This window comes from Diorhabda sublineata, chromosome 11 (genome assembly GCF_026230105.1).
Source record: "Diorhabda sublineata isolate icDioSubl1.1 chromosome 11, icDioSubl1.1, whole genome shotgun sequence".
NCBI lineage: Eukaryota > Metazoa > Arthropoda > Insecta > Coleoptera > Chrysomelidae > Diorhabda > Diorhabda sublineata.
In genome coordinates this window covers 4,101,599-4,124,052 of record NC_079484.1, presented here as the reverse complement: position 1 = coordinate 4,124,052, position 22,454 = coordinate 4,101,599, and the positions used below count along the sequence as shown (strand labels likewise).

The 22,454-nt window shown below is 32.7% G+C and overlaps 1 protein-coding gene across 1 annotated transcript in view; it reads right to left on the bottom strand.

Annotated features, from left to right (window-relative positions):
- Nucleotides 1–7,261: 7,261 nt before the first annotated feature.
- LOC130450418 (uncharacterized) overlaps nt 7,262–22,454 on the bottom strand; it is a 31,440-nt gene continuing 16,247 nt past the window's right edge. The window contains exons 5-8 of the mRNA XM_056788791.1: nt 20,013–20,071; nt 11,741–11,914; nt 7,553–7,765; nt 7,262–7,468 (exon numbers count right to left, since the gene is read on the bottom strand). Coding sequence (XP_056644769.1) covers nt 7,388–7,468; nt 7,553–7,765; nt 11,741–11,914; nt 20,013–20,071 — 527 coding nt within the window. The 3' untranslated portion in view covers nt 7,262–7,387. The remainder of the gene's footprint in view (nt 7,469–7,552; nt 7,766–11,740; nt 11,915–20,012; nt 20,072–22,454) is intronic.

The following is a 22,454-nucleotide window of genomic DNA, read 5'->3' as shown; positions in this document are numbered from 1 at the left end:
AACATTTTTTATAAATGGCGGATGCGCGTTTGATGCGTCCTTTTAGAGACTGGCCACGAAAAAGGGTTTTATTATAAAAATTCGAATGCTCCTCTACAATATACTCCCCTCCCCTCACCACACACCTTTCCATACGTTTTTTCATTGATCGAAGTAGTGCTGGGAGTCTTCTTTGGCAAATGCCTTCAGGAGCTTTGCCGTTTTTTCTTTTACCGCTTCCATCAACTCAAATCGGGTCCCTTTCAAAGCAGATTTTATCTTCGGAAACATAAAAAAGTCGTACGGTGCCAAATCTGGTGAGTACCTCGGTTGTTCGAGCACTGGAGTGTTACTAGGGCAGGAAACAATGATTTTTCAAAATAAGTCAAAGCATGTCAGAAGTAATTACCTGAAATGTCTTCAGATAGCGAATGAGACATTCCATTTGAAGTAAGAGAGTCTGCAAATGCTGCAGTGGATAGTTTAATACCTGAAATATCGCCCTGGCCTCCCAAAAATTTGAAAATATGAGGAACATCAACGAAAAAGTATTACTTGCTTGCACGTGTTGTGAGCTCCCGCTAACGGCAATTATCGTACTTGTATATATTGTACTTAATCTTTTTTGCAAATAGTTTTAAATCAAAACAGAAACGCGTACGTGTTTTATAAATATAATTGTTCTATTATTGTGAAAGGTGAGTCAAATAATAAGCAAACGAATGCAATATTGAGTCACTGTTTCTCTCTAACTTGAGAGCATTTTAACTTGATTTATTTACAGGTTTGCACGTAATGCCAGCAAGACTTGAGGGGACCAATTTGAGTCGTCGAATAATCAAATCTCATGCATATAAGAGCACGAACATCAGGCGAACAAAACAATTCAGATGTGCGTGTGAGCACGGCATAGTTATGTCAATCACAATCGCAACAGGCACGAGATGAACGAAATCAACAGAGACAATTAGAACGAAGAGATACGCGTAGATCCATAGTAAACAGACGTATAGAAATTTACTAAAAAGTTCTTCGAGCATTTACATTATATTTATTTCTTCGACTAGTATTCCAGTATGAGCCTGATGTAGAATATTAGGTTAGGTTTTTGGACAACTATATGTGGCATATTCTCGCCAAATTAATAGTAAAAATATGAATAATTATTTTTGATGTCTAGACATCTATCAAGTACATCCCTATACACTTTTAGTAAGGAGCCTGCAGGAAGGTTGAGCTGACGTTCCTACGAGAAGGAGACGTATTTGATGAAGGCACCTCGTTTAAAATTACAATTCCAAAAAGGTAGAAATATTGCTGGTGTCAATCTTGTTGACCTCTTATGGTATACAGCTCCTGGGCATAATGACGAAGGATTTATTCCGCTCAAGGAACACAGAATATTTGAAAGGCAAAAACCTCTGTTAACATATTTGTTTCTTCATAATATATTCTCATTTTTTATCATGAATATAAGTTATTAAATATGTAATAAATATCAACACGGACAATACCTATTCGACTATGACAGTGATGCGTAAGAAATCAAAATGTAAAAGTATGTTAATTGGACCGAAAAAATGATTAGTTAATCGATTAATTAGAGAAAGATATTACAATGGAAATAATAATCATTCCATTGTCTTAAGGATATGTTAATTATAAAGTTCGAAGGCTCATTTGCGAAATAATTACAATAAAATTTCGACGTAATATTTTGTAACTGGCTCGATATGAGAATTAATATATTGGATGATAACAACCAACTGAATGTTCTTGTTCCCAGAATAATTCAATCAAATGCTAATGAAATCATTTTTGAAGTATACAGTTTGGTAATATATTCTGTAAGAAAGGATATTAGAAAAAAATAGATGTGATACGACGTTTTATTCATAATCGCACTCAGTTAAAATCAAAATCGCGGTAATTTGTTATTAAACTTAAAGGGCTTGATGTCTGAGGAACTCTGCTGTAGCCGAAAGTTATATTGAAGATTGTACAATATAGAAAAAAAAAATCAAAAATTCTTTTCATCCTAATCGTCCTTTCTAAGAGAAGTCAGCATTTGTTTCTAGAAGTTTATCAAAAAATTCGAATCTTCGAATCCTTTTCCAATTTCAAAAGAATATCCTCCGGAATATTAGAAGTGCCCACTTGGAACATTTATTATTGTTTTTTTTTTATTTTATAAGCTATAGGATAACCAGTTAAATTTTTTCTACATTTAAAATTTTTTCCTTATGTTTCAATAAATAATTATAGTACAGCAATTCAAGCTTAAGATCGATCGAAACTTCGCAATTTCAAAGATCGATCTTCTTGAAAATTTGGAGTTAAGCTCATCTTTTCCTCCTCTTCAAACCTGAGGTGGTCGTAAAGTATGATTTTTATTTCTAAGAGGTGAAAATCACTCATTACTGCAATAAATTGAAAAGTAATGAATTAAAGCTGTAATGGGCTATAGTTATGTTCAAATATAATAAATGTTGATTGTTTTGTATCACAACTTCAATAATTTGATATTTTACAGCTTACCTATCCCTAAAAATAACCCCTCTTACAAAGATTATTTAAAAAAGTGGTAAAAAACATGATTTTTTTTAATTTTGGATCGTAATAGGAGTATTTTTTTTCTTCAAGTATAAGAAATCTGATCCTAAATATTTTTAATAATGCAACCACCAAAAACCACCCCTACAATTTATGATAATTTATTCAGAATGTCTCTTTATGGCATGTACAACGATATGAAAATCTACATATCTCCTAAACCATAAATTTTATCGAGTTAAACACAGAGTACCTCTTTGTTAAAAAAATCAATGAAAAATTCATTTTTGCTAATTTTAGATTGTACAGGTTGTCCCTGTAAAAGTTACGGATTGATAACCATTGGGTATTAGCTGCCTCCAGATAGTAGCGCCGTGAACACTACAAACGTAATCATTCGTCAAAAATTCATAATATTCTAATTAATACTTAAATTTGAGTTCTGATTTAGCAACTTCAAAGGCCTATAACTCAGAAACAAGAGGTCATTATGTTACAGAATTATTTTTACGACATCTACTCACTCCCAGATTTTTGTAAGTCCTGAAACACCTTGTATACAGGTCTTAAAACCAATTTTAACAGAGCGGCGTGGTTCTCATTAATTGTTTGAAATAGCCATGGCGTGGCGCTGTTATCTAGGAATGGACGTAGTTAGGGTAGGAACGAACTTTTTAACTTAAAACATCTAACCTGGAACCGGCCTGTAACCTGTGCTCCAATTAGGTTATTTCTGTTTTTTTTTCAGATTTATTATAACTTATTTGAAATTGAATATTTGATTTTGTGATTTATATAACTAACCGCCTGTGAAATGAACTACTTTTCTTTCCAGATCTATATGTACGACCGTGGTGTAGGGACTGTAAGGTGTAATGTACGCGTTAAATCAAATCTGTACCTGTACCTGACGTACATCAGTTGATGCTTCTTATTGTAATGTCATTTTTGTCAAATTACTGTCAATTAATGAATATGTCTGAGGCGGACACAACCAAGAATTTGTACGTGTATCCTGCCGATCATAATATAACTGTGGTACCTGTTGATAGTAAATCACCTCGTCCTAGACCGAAACGAGATGGTAACCCTTTATTGCACAAAGGTTTATTTGATCATTTAACTCCTATATCGATCATTTTATTTTGGACTTTGGTGGCTTTATTAGCATACACGCTCTGCGTTATAATAGCTGTATTAATTCTTATATCACATTTGAAATTACTTTGTAATGTTTACTACCCGGACTGTTCAAAAGGTAATTCAACTAGTACAGCATTTAATATGACTACACCTATAACACCGATTGAAACGTAAGTTCCAGGTTTTGTAATTAATATTAAATCTAGAAAAAACTAATAGTTTTTCATTATCCATACTTTTGATACGTACAAAAGCAAGAATATGTAGATTATAATGATATTTGTTTAGTAAACTTGTTAGTAGGTATCAGCTGTGATGAAATCTGAACTCGCGGTACTCAATCCACGCAATAGAATAGATAATCTCAATCTACCTATAGCAGAGCTGCTATAAAAGTCATCGCAGCTGAAACGTTATGCTCTAAGCTTGTGCTTGGGTGTAAGAAAGCTCTAAAATGACTTGGTAGCTATTTCTGCAGCATTTAGAACGAAGCTAGATTGAAAGCCTCTAATAGATCCAGAATCCATTCCATCCTATGATCATCACGAACAAACTGGAGTGCTTTTGGTGCATAAAAAAAAGAAACTGCAGATTATGTCGTTGGACAATGACGAAGTTAGATTGAAAGCTTCTAGTAGATCCAGAACCCATTCCATTCTTATGGCATAACGGACAAACCGGAGTGCTTTTGGTACATAAAAAAAGAAACTGCAGATTATGTCGTTGGACAATGACGAAGTTAGATTGAAAGCTTCTAGTAGATCCAGAACCCATTCCATTCTTATGGCATAACGGACAAACCGGAGTGCTTTTGGTGCATAAAAAAAGAAACTGCAGATTATGTCGTTGGACAACGTCGAAGTTAGATTGAAAGCCTCTAATAGATCCAGAATCCATTCCATCCTATGATCATCACGAACAAACTGGAGTGCTTTTGGTGCATAAAAAAAAGAAACTGCAGATTATGTCGTTGGACAATGACGAAGTTAGATTGAAAGCTTCTAGTAGATCCAGAACCCATTCCATTCTTATGGCATAACGGACAAACCGGAGTGCTTTTGGTACATAAAAAAAGAAACTGCAGATTATGTCGTTGGACAATGACGAAGTTAGATTGAAAGCTTCTAGTAGATCCAGAACCCATTCCATTCTTATGGCATAACGGACAAACCGGAGTGCTTTTGGTGCATAAAAAAAGAAACTGCAGATTATGTCGTTGGACAACGTCGAAGTTAGATTGAAAGCCTCTAATAGATCCAGAATCCATTCCATCCTATGATCATCACGAACAAACTGGAGTGCTTTTGATGCATAAAAAAAAGAAACTGCAGATTATGTCGTTGGACAATGACGAAGTTAGATTGAAAGCTTCTAGTAGATCCAGAACCCATTCCATTCTTATGGCATAACGGACAAACCGGAGTGCTTTTGGTGCATAAAAAAAGAAACTGCAGATTATGTCGTTGGACAACGTCGAAGTTAGATTGAAAGCCTCTAATAGATCCAGAATCCATTCCATCCTATGATCATCACGAACAAACTGGAGTGCTTTTGGTGCATAAAAAAAAGAAACTGCAGATTATGTCGTTGGACAATGACGAAGTTAGATTGAAAGCTTCTAGTAGATCCAGAACCCATTCCATTCTTATGGCATAACGGACAAACCGGAGTGCTTTTGGTACATAAAAAAAGAAACTGCAGATTATGTCGTTGGACAATGACGAAGTTAGATTGAAAGCTTCTAGTAGATCCAGAACCCATTCCATTCTTATGGCATAACGGACAAACCGGAGTGCTTTTGGTGCATAAAAAAAGAAACTGCAGATTATGTCGTTGGACAATGTCGAAGTTAGATTGAAAGCCTCTAATAGATCCAGAATCCATTCCATCCTATGATCATCACGAACAAACTGGAGTGCTTTTGGTGCATAAAAAAAAGAAACTGCAGATTATGTCGTTGGACAATGACGAAGTTAGATTGAAAGCTTCTAGTAGATCCAGAACCCATTCCATTCTTATGGCATAACGGACAAACCGGAGTGCTTTTGGTACATAAAAAAAGAAACTGCAGATTATGTCGTTGGACAACGTCGAAGTTAGATTGAAAGCCTCTAATAGATCCAGAATCCATTCCATCCTATGATCATCACGAACAAACTGGAGTGCTTTTGGTGCATAAAAAAAAGAAACTGCAGATTATGTCGTTGGACAACGTCGAAGTTAGATTGAAAGCTTCTAGTAGATCCAGAACCCATTCCATTCTTATGGCATAACGGACAAACCGGAGTGCTTTTGGTACATAAAAAAAGAAACTGCAGATTATGTCGTTGGACAACAACGAAACTAGATTGAAAGCCTCTAATAGATCCAGAACCCATTCCATCCTATGGTCATCACGAATACACCGGAGTGCTTTTGGTGCATAAAGAAAAGAAACTGCAGATTATGTCGTTGGACAATGTCGAAGTTAGATTGAAAGCCTCTAATAGATCCAGAATCCATTCCATCCTATGATCATCACGAACAAACTGGAGTGCTTTTGGTGCATAAAAAAAGAAACTGCAGATTATGTCGTTGGACAACGTCGAAGTTAGATTGAAAGCCTCTAATAGATCCAGAATCCATTCCATCCTATGATCATCACGAACAAACTGGAGTGCTTTTGGTGCATAAAAAAAAGAAACTGCAGATTATGTCGTTGGACAACGTCGAAGTTAGATTGAAAGCTTCTAGTAGATCCAGAACCCATTCCATTCTTATGGCATAACGGACAAACCGGAGTGCTTTTGGTACATAAAAAAAGAAACTGCAGATTATGTCGTTGGACAACAACGAAACTAGATTGAAAGCCTCTAATAGATCCAGAACCCATTCCATCCTATGGTCATCACGAATACACCGGAGTGCTTTTGGTGCATAAATAAAAGAAACTGCAGATTATGTCGTTGGACAATGTCGAAGTTAGATTGAAAGCCTCTAATAGATCCAGAATCCATTCCATCCTTATGGCATCACGGACAAACCGGAGTGCTTTTGGTACATAAAAAAAGAAACTGAAGACCATGTTATTTGTGAATGTCTAGCACTTATTCAAACAATGAACCAAGCCTCATAGTTTGTCAAATGATATTAAATGGTGCCTGATCGGTTTTTTAAAGGAGATCGGACTTTTGTGATTTGAAGATACTTATCCTTGGTCCCTTATTATCCTACTAGAAATAAGATAAATTGAGGTTGTTATGATGCCGGAATCTTGTCTGAAATTGAATGAAACCGACTAAAATTCCTTGTTAGTGTCGATTATACAATTCTAGATATTGGCAGCTGACGGACATCTTGATTTCCTATCTAAATATGGCATAGGAGTTGTTTAGATGTTTGGATCTGGTATTGTCTTCATTCACTACTTTATTGCTCTGATTTAACTCCAAATCCATTAATTATAACTTTATGAATTAACAAACTTCATTTACCATTAAACTAATGAAGTAATTCTCAAATAAGCGTTGGAAATTCTTGCTTATTCATTCGAAAGGTACATTGTTACAAATTAAAATCAAGTCATCATACGAACGATAGTCTTTTATTGGATTATAAGAAATAAATATGGCGAAGATGAGATACATTAACGATAAGAGAAGAACAACACTAATGATACACAACCGATGAGGTATATACATATATGAGCAACATTTCTAGCCAATTGAGATCATTAATGGTAACCATGTCCTCCGTAACCACCATGTCCTAATGAATAAGCTACTGGAGCTACAGCTACAGCTTTGGTTACAACCTAGAAACAAAAATATTATCATTATAAGCATTATTTTATATAATAATGATTTTATAATCATATAATGAGTATAACAAAATTTACTTGTGGGTGAACTGCATGTCCGCTTTTGGTGACAACAGCGTTGAAGCCATTGTGATCATCTGCGGTGTAATGAACAGTACGAAGAGTACCATCAGGCTCGGCTACAGTATAAGAACCTTTAACTACGTCACCGTCACGTACTTCTTTTTGTGATTTATGATCTCCGGTGTGACCGTCAGCTACTCCATAGTTAAATTCATATTTTGGGTAAGCCTGCCGAGAAAACATATTTTTTACTCTTGTAAAATCATCAAATACATTGTGATAACTCTTTTTGAGATTTATCAACTCAGGTTGAGTATACATGACATGTGATGAGGATGGAGCAGAATAGGTGGCCGAAGAAAGCATTGATGTATCAAAAGCAGAATAGAAAAGGACTAGGAAGACTCTCAAGAACCTAGAAGGAAAGAATTAAACGAAATAATAATAGAAAACGTTATTGGAAATAGAAAAGATAAAGTCTTAGAACCCTTCTCTTCGGCATGTATAAGTACCATCTAAAAATAATTAGCACTACATAGGTAGAGAAAAAATTGGAAGGATCGAGACTTGAACCTGGGACCTTAAACCTTGTACTCTAACTACTACGCTACGGAGACCTGAATAATAATTTTCTTTACGCACTACTGGTTAAAGAATATGTCTTTACGTAATTTAGGCACAGAAAAAATTGTTTTATATCAATTAGAACAACAACAATAAAAGGTGTCAAATATCTATCAGTTTACAGAGAAATGTGTCGATAAGATGAATCAAATTCAAAATAATAACACCAATATTAAATTAGTTCTTATACGGCGTCTTCATTAAGCGAAAAAAGTCGTTTAAAAATCACCAAACAATCACTTGTCTATAACTGAAAGTTCAAAAATGCGGCAGCAGCTAAATACTTTTTAATCAATTTTTTTCGCTTAATGCAGTGATATAACTCGTATGTAAACGTTTTGAAAGACCCTGTATATGGGATAGAAATAGAAATGGAGAGAAAAAACTTGAAAGCAGAGGTGAGATTCGTTTGGAACATTGAAATGACTAATTATTGATAATAATGAAGAACATAGATAAACAGGATCAGATTTTTTTTTGAAAAAAATGTATTTTATCCCTGTTGCGAGTGATACTACAAAAAAAACAAATGGTGAAACTACAGTGACATCAATTTACGTAAATGGTAAAAAAGTGAATCTATATAATAATTGATTAAAGTATGTTTTTGTATTTTATAGAAAGTACTTTGAAGATAACGTGCTAAACATCTACTTTGTTTAGAACAAAGATTAAGTAACGAAAACGTTAAAATCAAAAATAAAATAATTACTCTGCCTTGGAAAAATAATAAAACGAGACATAGTACAAAACGTAGTCGGTTAATATTGATCAAAAAAAAATTAGAGTATCAAAAATAAACAATTGGGATTATGAAAGCGACAGTCAAAACTTAAAATAGTAAAATCTGGAACAAATGTTGTACCTGGGCTGAGAGACGTCAGAAATAGGAAACTACAAATAATTCATATTCAAATAATACCAGTAAGATGATTGATGGCTTGATTAGTAAAATTACGTGTATTGAAATCGGTCCATAATAACTTTATTTTTTTGGAACCTATTTATCAGATTCAAAAAACAAATAAATTTTGTTTGGACTGCTTCAATGTGCTTCAATGTTTGTCATTTACATTTATAGTAACCGACAAACCAATAGAACGTAATTATATGATAATTCTAACAAGAATAACCAACGTACTGACAGATTGATCGAAGTTATTGACATTGCAATTTAAATTTGCATATTATAATTCAATTAGCTCCAATCTGTGCTACATTAAGGCATATTATACTGCAAAAAAGTCGTCCAAGTAACGTCTTAAACTCAATATAACACGCATAGAGGTATGACAACGTGACACGAAGACCGGATCCTATACTAGGAATCGGGAAAGAATTATACACAAGGATCGTCATAAACATTTTAGTCTTAAATACGGTTGAAGTGCAACTGCAGGTCCTTGAAATATGACAAATTGCTTTAAGTCGAAGACCACAATGAAGTAATCTAACACCTAAAACATCATCAAGCACTGGATCATCTGCATTGGATATTAGAGCAATGTGGTCTGTTCTGTTCTAATATGGTATCAGAATATGCCTCTATGGTAGCAACTGAAGGAAAAAATGATATTGAAGCCTAGAACAACAATATGCAGAATGCTACGTGGAAGATAGAGGTTTGTTTATTGTGGTGGTACTTGCTCGATCTATGATACTATGAAGTGACATTTTTTTAAATTATAATCATAGGAGTGGAAATTTCATCAATTATATTAGATACGAACAGTTGAAACGAGGAATTTATACTAGAACTTCAATAATAATTGTCATTGTGAAAGAAAGTGGTTTAACGTTCAGCAAGAATTAATATCGAACTTGATAAAACCAATAACGAATCGTATGAGAGATGTTATTAGGTTAAGAAGGTGTATTTATTGAAAATCAAGTTTTGATTGAAGTAATTTTGTTAATAAAACATGTTTATTTCAATTTTAAAACAAACTGTATTTTAGAAGAATTTATTATTAATAATTTATTAACAAAACAACTGGAAATTCAGTTACGTTCGATGAAGTTAATAAAAAGGGTATTTTTGAAATTTTTGCAACAAAATTATACTCCTGTTGTTGGGATTACGTAAATGTAATCTAGTTCATTCAGAACACGATTCAAAACATGTAATTGTAAAGATTTTAATCTTTCTTCTACTAGTGCATTTAAAGTATTTGCTAATCTTCGAAGGAAATGCAGTTTATGAGACGGTTTGTAAAAGTTCGACCTCTATATTTGAATTTAAATGACCTGATAAAAGACAGTCGTGCACTCTAAATGCATAATTCTTTAGAAATTAAAAGCATGTCGTAATGTAAATGAGCATCTATTGTTTATTAGAATTGATCGAATACTTTTATATTTACACAGCGATATTATTTTTAAACTTATGTTAATTTTCATACCAAGCAGATTTGGTTACCGATTCCTTCTTTTCCTGTCTATAAATTTCATTGTTTACTAGCAAAGCAGTCTCAAGATAGTACATTGAAGCTCTTTATACAAGAAATCGAATAGAGTCATTTTTATATTTATTGAGCCGATAGAATAGATGAAAATTTACTGATAATCTTTCTAAAATCAAAGTTTTATCACATGAAAATACATTGCACCTTTTTTTATTAAACAACATCACCATTGACGTCGTTGAATATGTAAAATTCTTAGAGCTTATTGTGGACAATTCCTTAAGTTCCTCCTGCTTTGAGTAGAGATCAGTTTCCAAAAAACTGAACTTATCCACCTCCTTAACAGTTTATTAGGAACTTGGGAATACAGAGCACGACCTTTACCTACCTACTTCACGTTCAGAATTAGTAAAGGGCTCAATATTTTACAATGCAGAAAAAATGCACAATCACTTGCCAATTGAAATCAAATCGATATTATGTGTTCCTGCATTCCGCAATAATTTGAAGGTATATTTGCTGGAAAGTGCATTCTTCTCTATAAACGACTTCTATTCTAATAATAATATTTAATTCACGACATGCTGTATACTGGCTTAATATTGTTTTCTTCTGTATATTGAAATTTTATTTTATTTGTATATTTATTCAGTTATTTTTATGTTTCTTTTTTTAGTTTGCACAAGCTTTCGTCTACAAATTGTAACAATTTTTTGTCAACAAAGCATTTCTTTCTTTTTCTCCTACAACTTCTCAAATTATAAGAGAAATGGACAGGAAAATGGAATATAACGATAAAAAAAGCTTAAATCTTCATTATACTTTAACTATAATGTTTCCAGGATACAATAATCAGTTAAATATACAGGCTTCTGTGAAGGAGGTTTGAATAAATACAGAAAGTATCAGTCCATGAACCTGTAGAACTAACGGGCACAAAACTTTTGGATTATACCAAACGTACTGTTTTCAAAGAGCACAACTTAAGATACTGATATCTACTGGATGATTTTGGTACATCATATATACAAGAACTTATTGAAGACAATACTATCAACACATCAAATAGATAATAGAGAAATGGAAAGAAATTCAAGTGGAGACCAGGAAATCCTATAGAAAACAATTCAAATCAATGGAGCCAAAGCTTTTTCTTTTTTTCAATATAACTTACATAGTAGTCTACAGTTTCGTGGGCAGGAGCATGAGCTGCAACTGCTATTGGGGCAGCGTGTGCTACAGACACTGCTCCGTATCCTAATCCATGTCCACCGATTAGTCCATGTCCACCTAATCCACCAATAAACCCGGCGCTTGCGCAGGCTACAACGGCGGTAAGAGCTACAATCTGAAACGAAATTAAATAATGTATAAAATTTACAATTTCTACATTCAAAATAATTAGCTTGATATGAACATTCAGTAGTATTTTTCACTTTAAAAACTACCCTCACTGTACGCACCTTAGCAAACATGTTTTATTAGTTACACTGTACTGAGTACTATGCTACACTAACACTGGGATACAAATATCCTACTTATATACTAAATATTCCTTACCACTGGACGTTCACCACAATTAAAATAAAGAAAAAAATCACCATAGTTAGTACCCACCAGTACTATTAAGTATACAAAACATGCTCGAAAGTCTATCTTATTGCGACAATAGCAAGGTCTGTCTGCTGCAAATGTGCATTTTTCCTGGGAGTAGGGTTCCGCCTACCCAGCTTTTTTGGTACCGAATGTGCACTGGCTTGGAACCCAATTGATATGTGATTTGGCGTATATTCTATGTTAATTCAGTTGGTAGAAACTGGTGCATTCGGTGAATGGTTTTACTTGTAATAATTAATAAACTTTTATTCGTATATCTAATCCTATTTTATACTAAAAATATTTTAACAATCATCTGTTGATCTTCAAGCAATCAATAATGATATTTATCTTGTTTAATTTATACTCAAGTGAATTGTAATTATCGTCAAAACAGTTTCAACAAAAATATATACATAGTGTACCGGGATTTGTTTCGAAAAATTCGGGAGTAAGTAGATTACGTGAAAATAATGCTATAATTTAAAAAAAATTCTCATATATTACTATCCGAAGGCCAGGGGCGGCTCATGCCCAATAGTTAACAATCCATAACTTTTACAGGGATAACCTGTACAATAAAAGATAACAAAAATGAATTTTTCAATAGATTTTCCAACAAAAAGTTACTCTGTGTTTAACTCGATAAAATTTATGGTTTAAGAGATATGTAGATTTTCATATCGTTGTACATGACAAGGAAACCGTTCGCCATAAAGAGACAATCTGAAAAAAATTAGCATAAATTGTAATTATGCATTGAAACTACTCACGAGTGGTATAAAAGACAATCAAAAATTTCTAATTGAACTCGAGCATTGTGTTACTTACAAAAGGAAAAAATTAAAATGTAGAAAAATTTAGTTTGTTATCAATTAAAAAAAAAACTGTAATAAACTTTCGAAGCAGGCACCTCGAACTTCTACAGACTTTCGGGGTTGATGAAAAGTTTTATTTCCATTTTGATTTTTTTTTATATTAGATTTAGTTTGAAATTGTTGGGGGTACATACTATTACCACTTCACCAGCACAGACACGTGTTTTAAACTGTTTTCCTTCTGTTTACCTCCGATCTCTGAAGAAGATTACTTGTTATAGAAACGCGTGTCAAATAGCGTAATTTGAAGTAATTTTAAAGTTGTTTTAGTAGAAGTGAATAGTGTGCTCACTATAACAAACTGAATCTGCAAAATCAATTAATTTCATAATCAAACTATGTCTAAAATAGATCTTGATTTTGTGAATATAAAATTCAATTCAAAACATTTGAGTTATATCTACATCTTTGTAACTAATCTAACATTTTTCGTATTTATTCACACTCTTTCTATTCGTAGGGTGAATTAATAAACACTGTCTAAATTAATAAACACTTAACTTATAATAATTTACTTATAAATGTCAAATAAATAATTTCTGCGATTACTTTTACTAATTGGTTTTTTTCATCACGACTAATTATTTTAAACTTAATTTCGCTTACACAACTCTTTATATATCCTAAATACAAATCTTCAAACTTATAGAAAAAACTAATAATTAATTATTCAAAAGAAATACTGTAAATAAACCCTCTGTTATAATACATATTTCGAAAAGGAAACATCAAAGACGCGTGCGTCATTTATAAAAAGCTGATGAAAAGCGCCACGCGAATTCGTCGAATTTTAAAATTCCATTGTAGCTGGACAGGGGCGGCCTAAGGACCCATTTCGCGAACTTGTTCGTAAGCTGGCAGCTCTTCGTAACAAATATGATATCGTACTTTTTTAAAGACGCCGTTCACCTTGTATATGTAGTAGAAAACATTTGAAGTACATAGTATACAATAGCTCTAGCTATTAATTTACTTGTGTTTAGTTACAATAAAGCATAGCACAATGAGATTTGATAATTAATGAGAGAAATGTTGTAATTTCTCATTATTCTATTTTTGTTATAACATTAGAAGAAGGTCACGCCGTGTATTTTTGGTAAGAAGAGTTTATTATAATGGTTTCAAAATATTTCGTATGAATATTCTGTTACTTGACAGTCTCATGGTTGGAACAATACTTATAGAAAATGAAACCTGTGGATTATTTCGAATATAAAAACATAAATTAGTATCTTCAAATGGTCAAATGAAGAATCAGATTGGCCAACGGAAAAAGCGTACATCATCATCGTAAAATTAACACAAAAGCTTTGAGTAGCTAATCAAATACTGTGTATTGCAACCCGTTATAATGTGGTTTTCAAAAATTATTGCTTATCAAACATCGAATTCACGGCTTTTTTTATTGGTGTTAGAAAGTACTGAAGAAAATGCATAACCTGCTAGGCGTGACTATAAACTATTCGTAGAAAGTATCAATTATCAGTCCAATTAATGATTTTAGATGATTTTTCTTTTTAATTTGAACAAAATTTCATACACAGCTTCATCCTCTTGACTTCTCAATAACGCCGAAATACCGATTTTCTAACATTTAGTTTTAAGTTCAAAATGAAAGATTCTAATTCCAAAATCGATGAACTTATATACAAAATAAACATCCGTAGGTGCGATCATGAATCAGTAATCAGCAATCCGTCAGCTATGATTTTTTATATATTCAATAAGTCATTAAGTTAGGAGATGATCTTAGATCTGTTCAGATAAATCACTAAAGACTTGATGTCGTATATATTCAGATGATGGATCAGTCAGTCACTTAAGACATGATCCTTCATTTAATAAATCAGTCAGTCAATTGAATCAGTCAATCAGTCTGTTAACGTAGTCAGATTTTTTAAAATATCTAGATTATATTGATGAGGTTTTCTACATTTTTTATGTAGAATTTTGCTACTCGGATTTAGTCTTTCAATAATCTGCAAGATAGTTTATCGAAGATCCTGAATTGTGGCAGATTTTCATCAAGACAATGTACCAGCTCATGAATTAAAGTTTGAATGGCTACCTCATGCACCATATTCGCCAAAAATTGACTCAGTGGTCCAACAATGAAGAGGTGATACCGGCAGTCAATGGTTATTTTGAACAGCTTGCCGATACTTTTTATAAAAAGGGTATGGAGGCTATTGAACTTTCCTGGGAAAAGTATATGGAGCTATAAGAAGATTATCTTGGAAAATAAACATATTTTTTCCAATATTTTTGTGTTTTCCTTCCACTTTTTCGATTCCAATAACTTATTTCTATGCCCATTGTATTTTCTAGCTTTGTTCAACGGAATTATTCTATAATTTTTTGTTCATTTCTAATTTTATGCCGTATCTATTAAATTACATGGTTTTTTATGAATATTCTAATTTTTTTCCTCTCAATTTTTTACTTTTAAGTTCAACTGTTCAACATCTTGTCTGTGTATGGACCCAGAATTATTTCCATTATTACCATAAAACTCTTTCAATGTGTAACAGTTTTCATAAAAGAATCGACCATAACAAAACATTATATTTGAACTAATTAAAAAAATATTAGATACTACTGAAATAGCCATACATAAACATTGGTTCAAGGTAATTTATATGATTAAGTCTGTTTTGCAACATGAAAAATATTCAGGTTGATTTTCTGTAAAAATTTAATTGTTTCCGTACGTGTTCGGTCGATCTTACTCAATATAAACCTTCGATACACTCGTTATCTACAAGGTGTTCTATCTATTAGATGAATTGATAGCAGTTTCGTAAACTAAATTTTCATCATATCTGATTGAAAATGTTCAAAGATTTCCAGTGAAGGTTTCAAAAGAAAAACGGTGTGAATGGTATCAGTAGTTTCTACATGTTTTCTAAATATTTCCTTTATACGATAACTTGGAACAAGTTGTATGTAGCAACGAGATGGTATTGGAATGAAATAAAAGGAATCGAAATGTTTTTGTCCAACAAGCGAGATATTTCCTGTAAATATAACACAGGACCACCTGTATATTACCAGATGAATGAACATTATCTTCAATAAACTATCTTGAATGATATGTTTGCTGCCGGAACAAGTAGAATATCAAACGCTTCAATGATCACTATGTCGCTAAAACGCACTTCAACTTCTCTATATATCTATTACACAAGTAATAGATATTCTTTAATATACTTATATGTTTAGTTCTTAGTTATGTAGTGTTAAATAATATAAAACACATTAACTATGTGCTGGAAATTGCTTAACTATAAATAATAACATGATATAACCAATCTAGTTTAATTCTTGAACCAATTATAATGGGAGCACGTTTTTTGTTAATGATTGCTCAGCTCTCAGTAAGTAGTTGTTAATTCTATTTTACGCAAAAGGATGTAGTAACAACAAATTCATTTCTCTTTTTTTTTTTTCAATAAAAATTTAATATATCAGTGTTGTATTACTTTTTTGGCTTTGCTTGTAATACATCTACAAACATTATAATTTCCCATTGACCTGTACATTTTTTAAACTGATTTCTTTTCGTTTTAAAGATTGTAAACCACGGTAGAAGCGTTTAAATAATAAAAAAGTGTTAAAAATTGATTGGAAAAGGAGAATATTCTAATAAAAATGGGAGGAAAAATAACTTACGGGTGATCTGATATCGGAAAGAGAAAGGGGGTGGGTTTTTAAGAATATAAAACGGTTTATCTCGATTTCTGGTAAAACTACAAGTTTTATAGAGAAAAGTTAAATTGCAAAATTGTAGGAAATAAAAAGATCTACAACTTTTGTGTTTTTACTTTTTTCATGTAACCTCAAAATTTATATGAAAAATTCAAAAAACCGAGTTTTTGGTTTTTTATTTTTATCTTTTACAAAAAAACATATTTTTTCCACCAAATTTTGTGAAAACTCACCTTTTCATGTCACCTATACACTGTTATTAATTTGATTTGAAATATTTTTTTTTCATATTATTTTGACATGATATCGAAAAAGCACCCTAATTTTCAAACGAAAATTCTCCCGCCAAAATATCAGCTTTTTTTAAAAATTCATTGAGAGTTTGATTCATTAAAATATCTATTTCCTGATGGTACAAAAAAATATTACCATGGCCGTGGTAAACTTTCCCAAAAAAGGCAAAAAATAAGACGAAAAAATTCGCATCTGAATTTTTTTTTAATTATTATGAATTTTTAGATATTTATCAAAATTTTAGACTATACTTATTTATGTTTATCAATGTCGCGTAATTAGATTGGAAAAATTGAATAAATAACTAAAAATTCTACGATTAAAAAAATCGGATGAGAGTTTTTTTCATCTTATTATTTGCCTTTTTTGAGAAAATTTACCATGGTGTTGGTGATATTTTATATACCATCAAGAAACAGAGATTTCAACGAATAAGAATCACATCGACTTTTTATGGAAAGCTCATATTTTGACAGGAGAATTTTCGATTGAAAATTGGGGTGTTTTTTCGATATTGAGTCAAAATGAGGCTTAAAAATAAATATTTCGTATCAAATGAATTACACTGTATACAAGACACAAAAAGATAACTTTTCACAAAATTTCGTGAAAAAAATCAAAAACTCGTTTTTTTTTTAATTTTTAACATAAATTTTGAGGTTATGTGGATAAAGTATGGACACAAAAGTAGTAAATTTTCTTTTAACGTAGAATTTTTCTATTTTATTTTTTCTATGGGACTTGTAGCTTTGCCAGAAATCGAGATAAACCGTTTTTTACCCTTAAAAACTCACCCCGTTTCCCTTGCCGACCTCAGATCACCCGTAAATTATTTTTCCTTTTATTTTTATCATATTCTCCTCCTTTTGCATTTGGTTCCACACTACTATTATTTTTTATGGTTTCAAAAATCATCGACCCAGGTCTATTGTGCTATTTTTGACTTATGAAATTAAGAATGGAAATTGCCAAATCACCCCTAGGTAGTAAATGTGAACCGAACCACGTAATGCTAAAATAGTATAGGTAACCCATTATGTCCAGTCATAAACGACATTTATTTCCATAATATGCGAAAAAAGGGGCCTCAATTTACGAGAAATTGTATAATGTGTTGCCGACTGAAACATTTCTCACAGAAGCCACGCACAGTGCTTCTAAAATGTGAAAAATTGAAGCACGTCGGCTGTTGATAGAACTGCGACAGTTTGTACAACAATACAGTAACTTCATAGCGGCTGAGTCTAACTGAAAATTACGGAGACAAATGCAATGACAATAAAGATGATTGGGACCCACCGAGGAAGCGGAAAAAAGACTGACTTTTAGTGCTCTGAATAAAGACTAAGTTAGATATACTTGGGTATCATATACACTGCGACTCAAACGATCTATTGAGTCCCCCTTTCTTGTTGTGATACTCGGAACCCAGTGTTTACTGCTGATCTGTTAATCCCACTTCACTTCGAAAGAATGTGTTTAGACATTTCATCCTCTGTCTAACAAAATCTGCTAGCGTCTTCAGGTGTCTATTGAATTTATAGTTTCCCAGGAGATTCTTTGCCTGTCCCCAGCCCATATAGGTTGTCCCAATAATTAGTTTTGTCCCTATCTACTTTCTTTTCCAATATTTTTTCTATTTTTCTGTAGCTGTTACCACAGAAGGGTCCAGGTTCCATGAAGAGCTTATGTGCCCTTACAGTTATTTCATTACTCTTTACTTCGATGTGTCCCAAAATATTTAGAATGTTTTAAATCCAGAATATTGTGATTAATTGAGGTCCCCCTGCCACTGGTGCTTGGATTTTATGTACTGTACTCTTATATAAGAGTGAATTGAGATCAAAACTGTATGAAACGATCCTCCATCATGAAATCTAGATCCAACTAAAATATTAATGATGTTTACGCTTCACTTGTCTAATATATTTAGATATGCATGGTGGCTGATTGATTCGCCTTCTGGTTAGCAGTCCGTTCGTATCAAAATCTAGTCTAGCTGGCGTCTTTGTCTTTTCAGTTCCGTGAATGGTAAAGTATTAGAATACAAATCAGATAATGTAGAAACTGTAATTGATAAAAAGCTATTGATTTACACAAAATATCCATTTACTATTTCTACTAGTATTTCTTTTTGTTTTGCCGAAGTCTTTATTACCACATTTTGTGTTGTTGTACACATTCATATTATGTAAATTATTAAAGCAAAATTGACTTTAAACGATACCATCTGATTAGAAGAAGGAATTTATTCACTTCTTTCTTGTATTAGTTGAAACTCGATTAATATTAATGAAACCAAAGTGTTGTAACAAGCTATTCATTATTTCTGCAATATCCATGCAATTTAAGTTGTACCAAACGGCTTAATTGTATGCACCAATATGAATTTATTAAATCTAGTCGCAGCTTGACATACTTTACTGACAGCTAATTAGGAACTTCGCGCTGAAAAGAAATTGAATGACGTTGTAACTAGTCATTAACGCAGTAATGTACTTTTGGTTAATTCGATATTTGTAGCAGTTTTAAGTACCTATATGTAAATATAAAAGAGACAATTATGGTTTAACTCTCATCCGATTTTGGACATGTGTAATGTTAGATATTTCTTGATATTATCATAACATTCAAGTCAGTAATCAGACGACAATGTGTCTTACACACTTTCACTAACTAGTTTTACATAAAACCATTCAATTGAAACATATTTTTTTTGAATATTGTTTATATAAATTACATACATGAAGGGTCATTATTATTTCTTTTATTTCGTTTTCTCAATCGAATACAAATTTTCTATCTAATGCAGTTACATTAGACAGTTGAGGTTAGAATAATTCGTTGAAATTCGTCCGAGATTTGAAAAACAAATTATAGTTTACAAAAGTTGAAAAACACGCTTTAACAATAATAAAACTTAAAATTGGAAAATAATTCTTATGTTTACCATGACATATTTGAACTAACTTTGCGTTTTGTAATCGTTAGATCCGAGACTGATTTCCATGTATCTCTTAAGAAGGTGACTAAAACATAAATACGATACGGGACTTGCTTAAGTGAAATTTTTAGTGGGAAACAAGTGGATGCCACCAATGGCTGCTAGTAGCTGCTACGTGGTTACCATGGAATAGCCACGGTTATAGGCAACACTTTTTGGGTGGTTACCTCGTTCTAATCAAGTTTTAGGCTTAAGGATTGAGTTAATGATAGAGCCAAGTATCACCAGTGTACATTACCAGTGTAAGTTCTAATAGAACGTCGCTATAAATTATAATGAACCCAACTACTCCACTGTGTACAATATTTAAAAAATAGATTCTAGTATTAGTAAGGTCGACTTACAACTTTAATACGTTGAGCCCCAACCAAAATTGACAAACTATTCTCTTAAAAAACTATTTTTTAGACGACGCCATCTGAAAGTTGTTCGTTCTGTATTCAGTTGAGTTGCGTTTTGAGTGTTCCATGTAGAGAAAGTGACAGTTCCGTACTGCAAATACTTTCGGGGCGCTCTAGAGTAGACAACTTTAACTTTGACAGTTGATTGTTTCGTTTCGATGATCTTGCATAACCTTAAATTTTTTATTTTCTGAAATTATTTGTTTTATCCGAAGTTCTGTCTAAATTAATGACAAACAATGAATGATGATGAAAAAGAATCCACGCCACCTGATGTTTATAATTCTCTATTATTTATTTTCTTTCCTCAGTTTAGTTGAAGAAGTTTTGGATCTTATGCGTCGTCTAAAAAATGTTGTGTACGCCGCGGCTGAAATACTACTTTGTAGCATTTTCAGTCCTTGGCATACAAATAACTATTGTACTTTTACACTCTGGACTCGAAGTAAATTTTTCCGTCAAAACTTTTCACAGGACCCAGAGCGTGAGGTGTTGATGCTTTCTACAAAAAATGCTTATAAAATAATAACAAAAAAGATAATATAGCAATTACTGATTTTTTAATGGTAGCAAATAAGTTACTGAAGAAAGAAACTATGGATGTTGATTATCAAGAGACGCCAAAACCAAAAAAACCAATTGCCTGGTGAAAAAAGAAGTCGAAAGGACACAAATGAAAGAAATTATTGTAAAATACAAAGTAAAAAAAGTGATTACTTATTGTAGTATTTGTTTTGGAAAACCACATTAATATTATATTTAAATTACAATATTTTTTTCGTTGTTTTTCATACCCTTAAAAACAAAATTAACAAAAATAGGTACAGGTAATGTGATGAAGCCTATCAAATGAATCAAGTGTAGGGTGATGGTCCAAGGACCCAGGACGGTCCAACCTAACTGTAAAATATATTTAAATACGGTCCCTTAGGACGTGAAGGAGGTTTGGAATAAAATATCTCTTGTGGTCCATAGGACCTCTCTGGGTTGAGCTCAACGTATTAAAACTCTTGTTCGTCTAGTAACTTCTCGACTGGATCACTATTTAACTTTAACATGGTAAAGAGGAAATTTTGAGTGACTATCTATCTTTGGTTTTAGCTCTATATATTAGAAAATTCAGATATTAAAATGTTGTGAAGTGGTAGTTCCCTAATATAATCTGATTATTAATTTATTTATTAGTGCTGACGCAGCACCCCCACGGATGGATGGAAATATTACAATATTATGTTACGCTGATGATGCCGTTCTAATTCCAAAAAATGAGAATGATCTTCAAAGGCTTTTACATGTGTTTAATCGCACAGCTAAATCTTTCAATATGATAATACCTGCGTCCAAAACAAAGTGTATGACCACACGTAAAACTCCGTTAAGATGTAAGCTAGTCGTAGACGACCAGATAATTTACAAAGTAACGAAATTCAAATACTTAGGAGTCGAGATTTCAGGATTTGGAGACGTAGAGAACGAAGTAAGAGAGCAAACAACCAAAGCCTTATAAATAGCAGCATGTTTGAACGAAACCATATGGCGAAATAAAAATATCGGAATCGAGGATACAAGGCCATGATGACCTACAAAGCAGAGGCATGGCCAGGAACGGCGAATACCAAAAGAATGATGGAAACAGCAGAGAAGAAAGCTCTACGCAGGATAGCCGGAAAAATCCTACTGGACAGGGAAAGAAGTGAGAACATCAGAAGATTGTGCTAAATAGATGACATCAACGAGTGAGTTCTATCAAGAAAGAAAGAAAGGAAAGAGCACATAAGTCGTATGGATAACAACAAACTGGTCAAGATAGCGCGCGATAAATCCCCATTGGGCCGGGGAGCGACCAGCTTGAAGCAGGATTGGAAGCAAGGATGTCTAACGGAACGCCTAATACACAGAAGAAGAAGAAGATGCAAATATGCAAAAAATTGGAAATATGGTTATATAAAAATTGGAATGGAACCAATTAGAGGTCACTAGACACTACACACTAGTGACTGGACACTA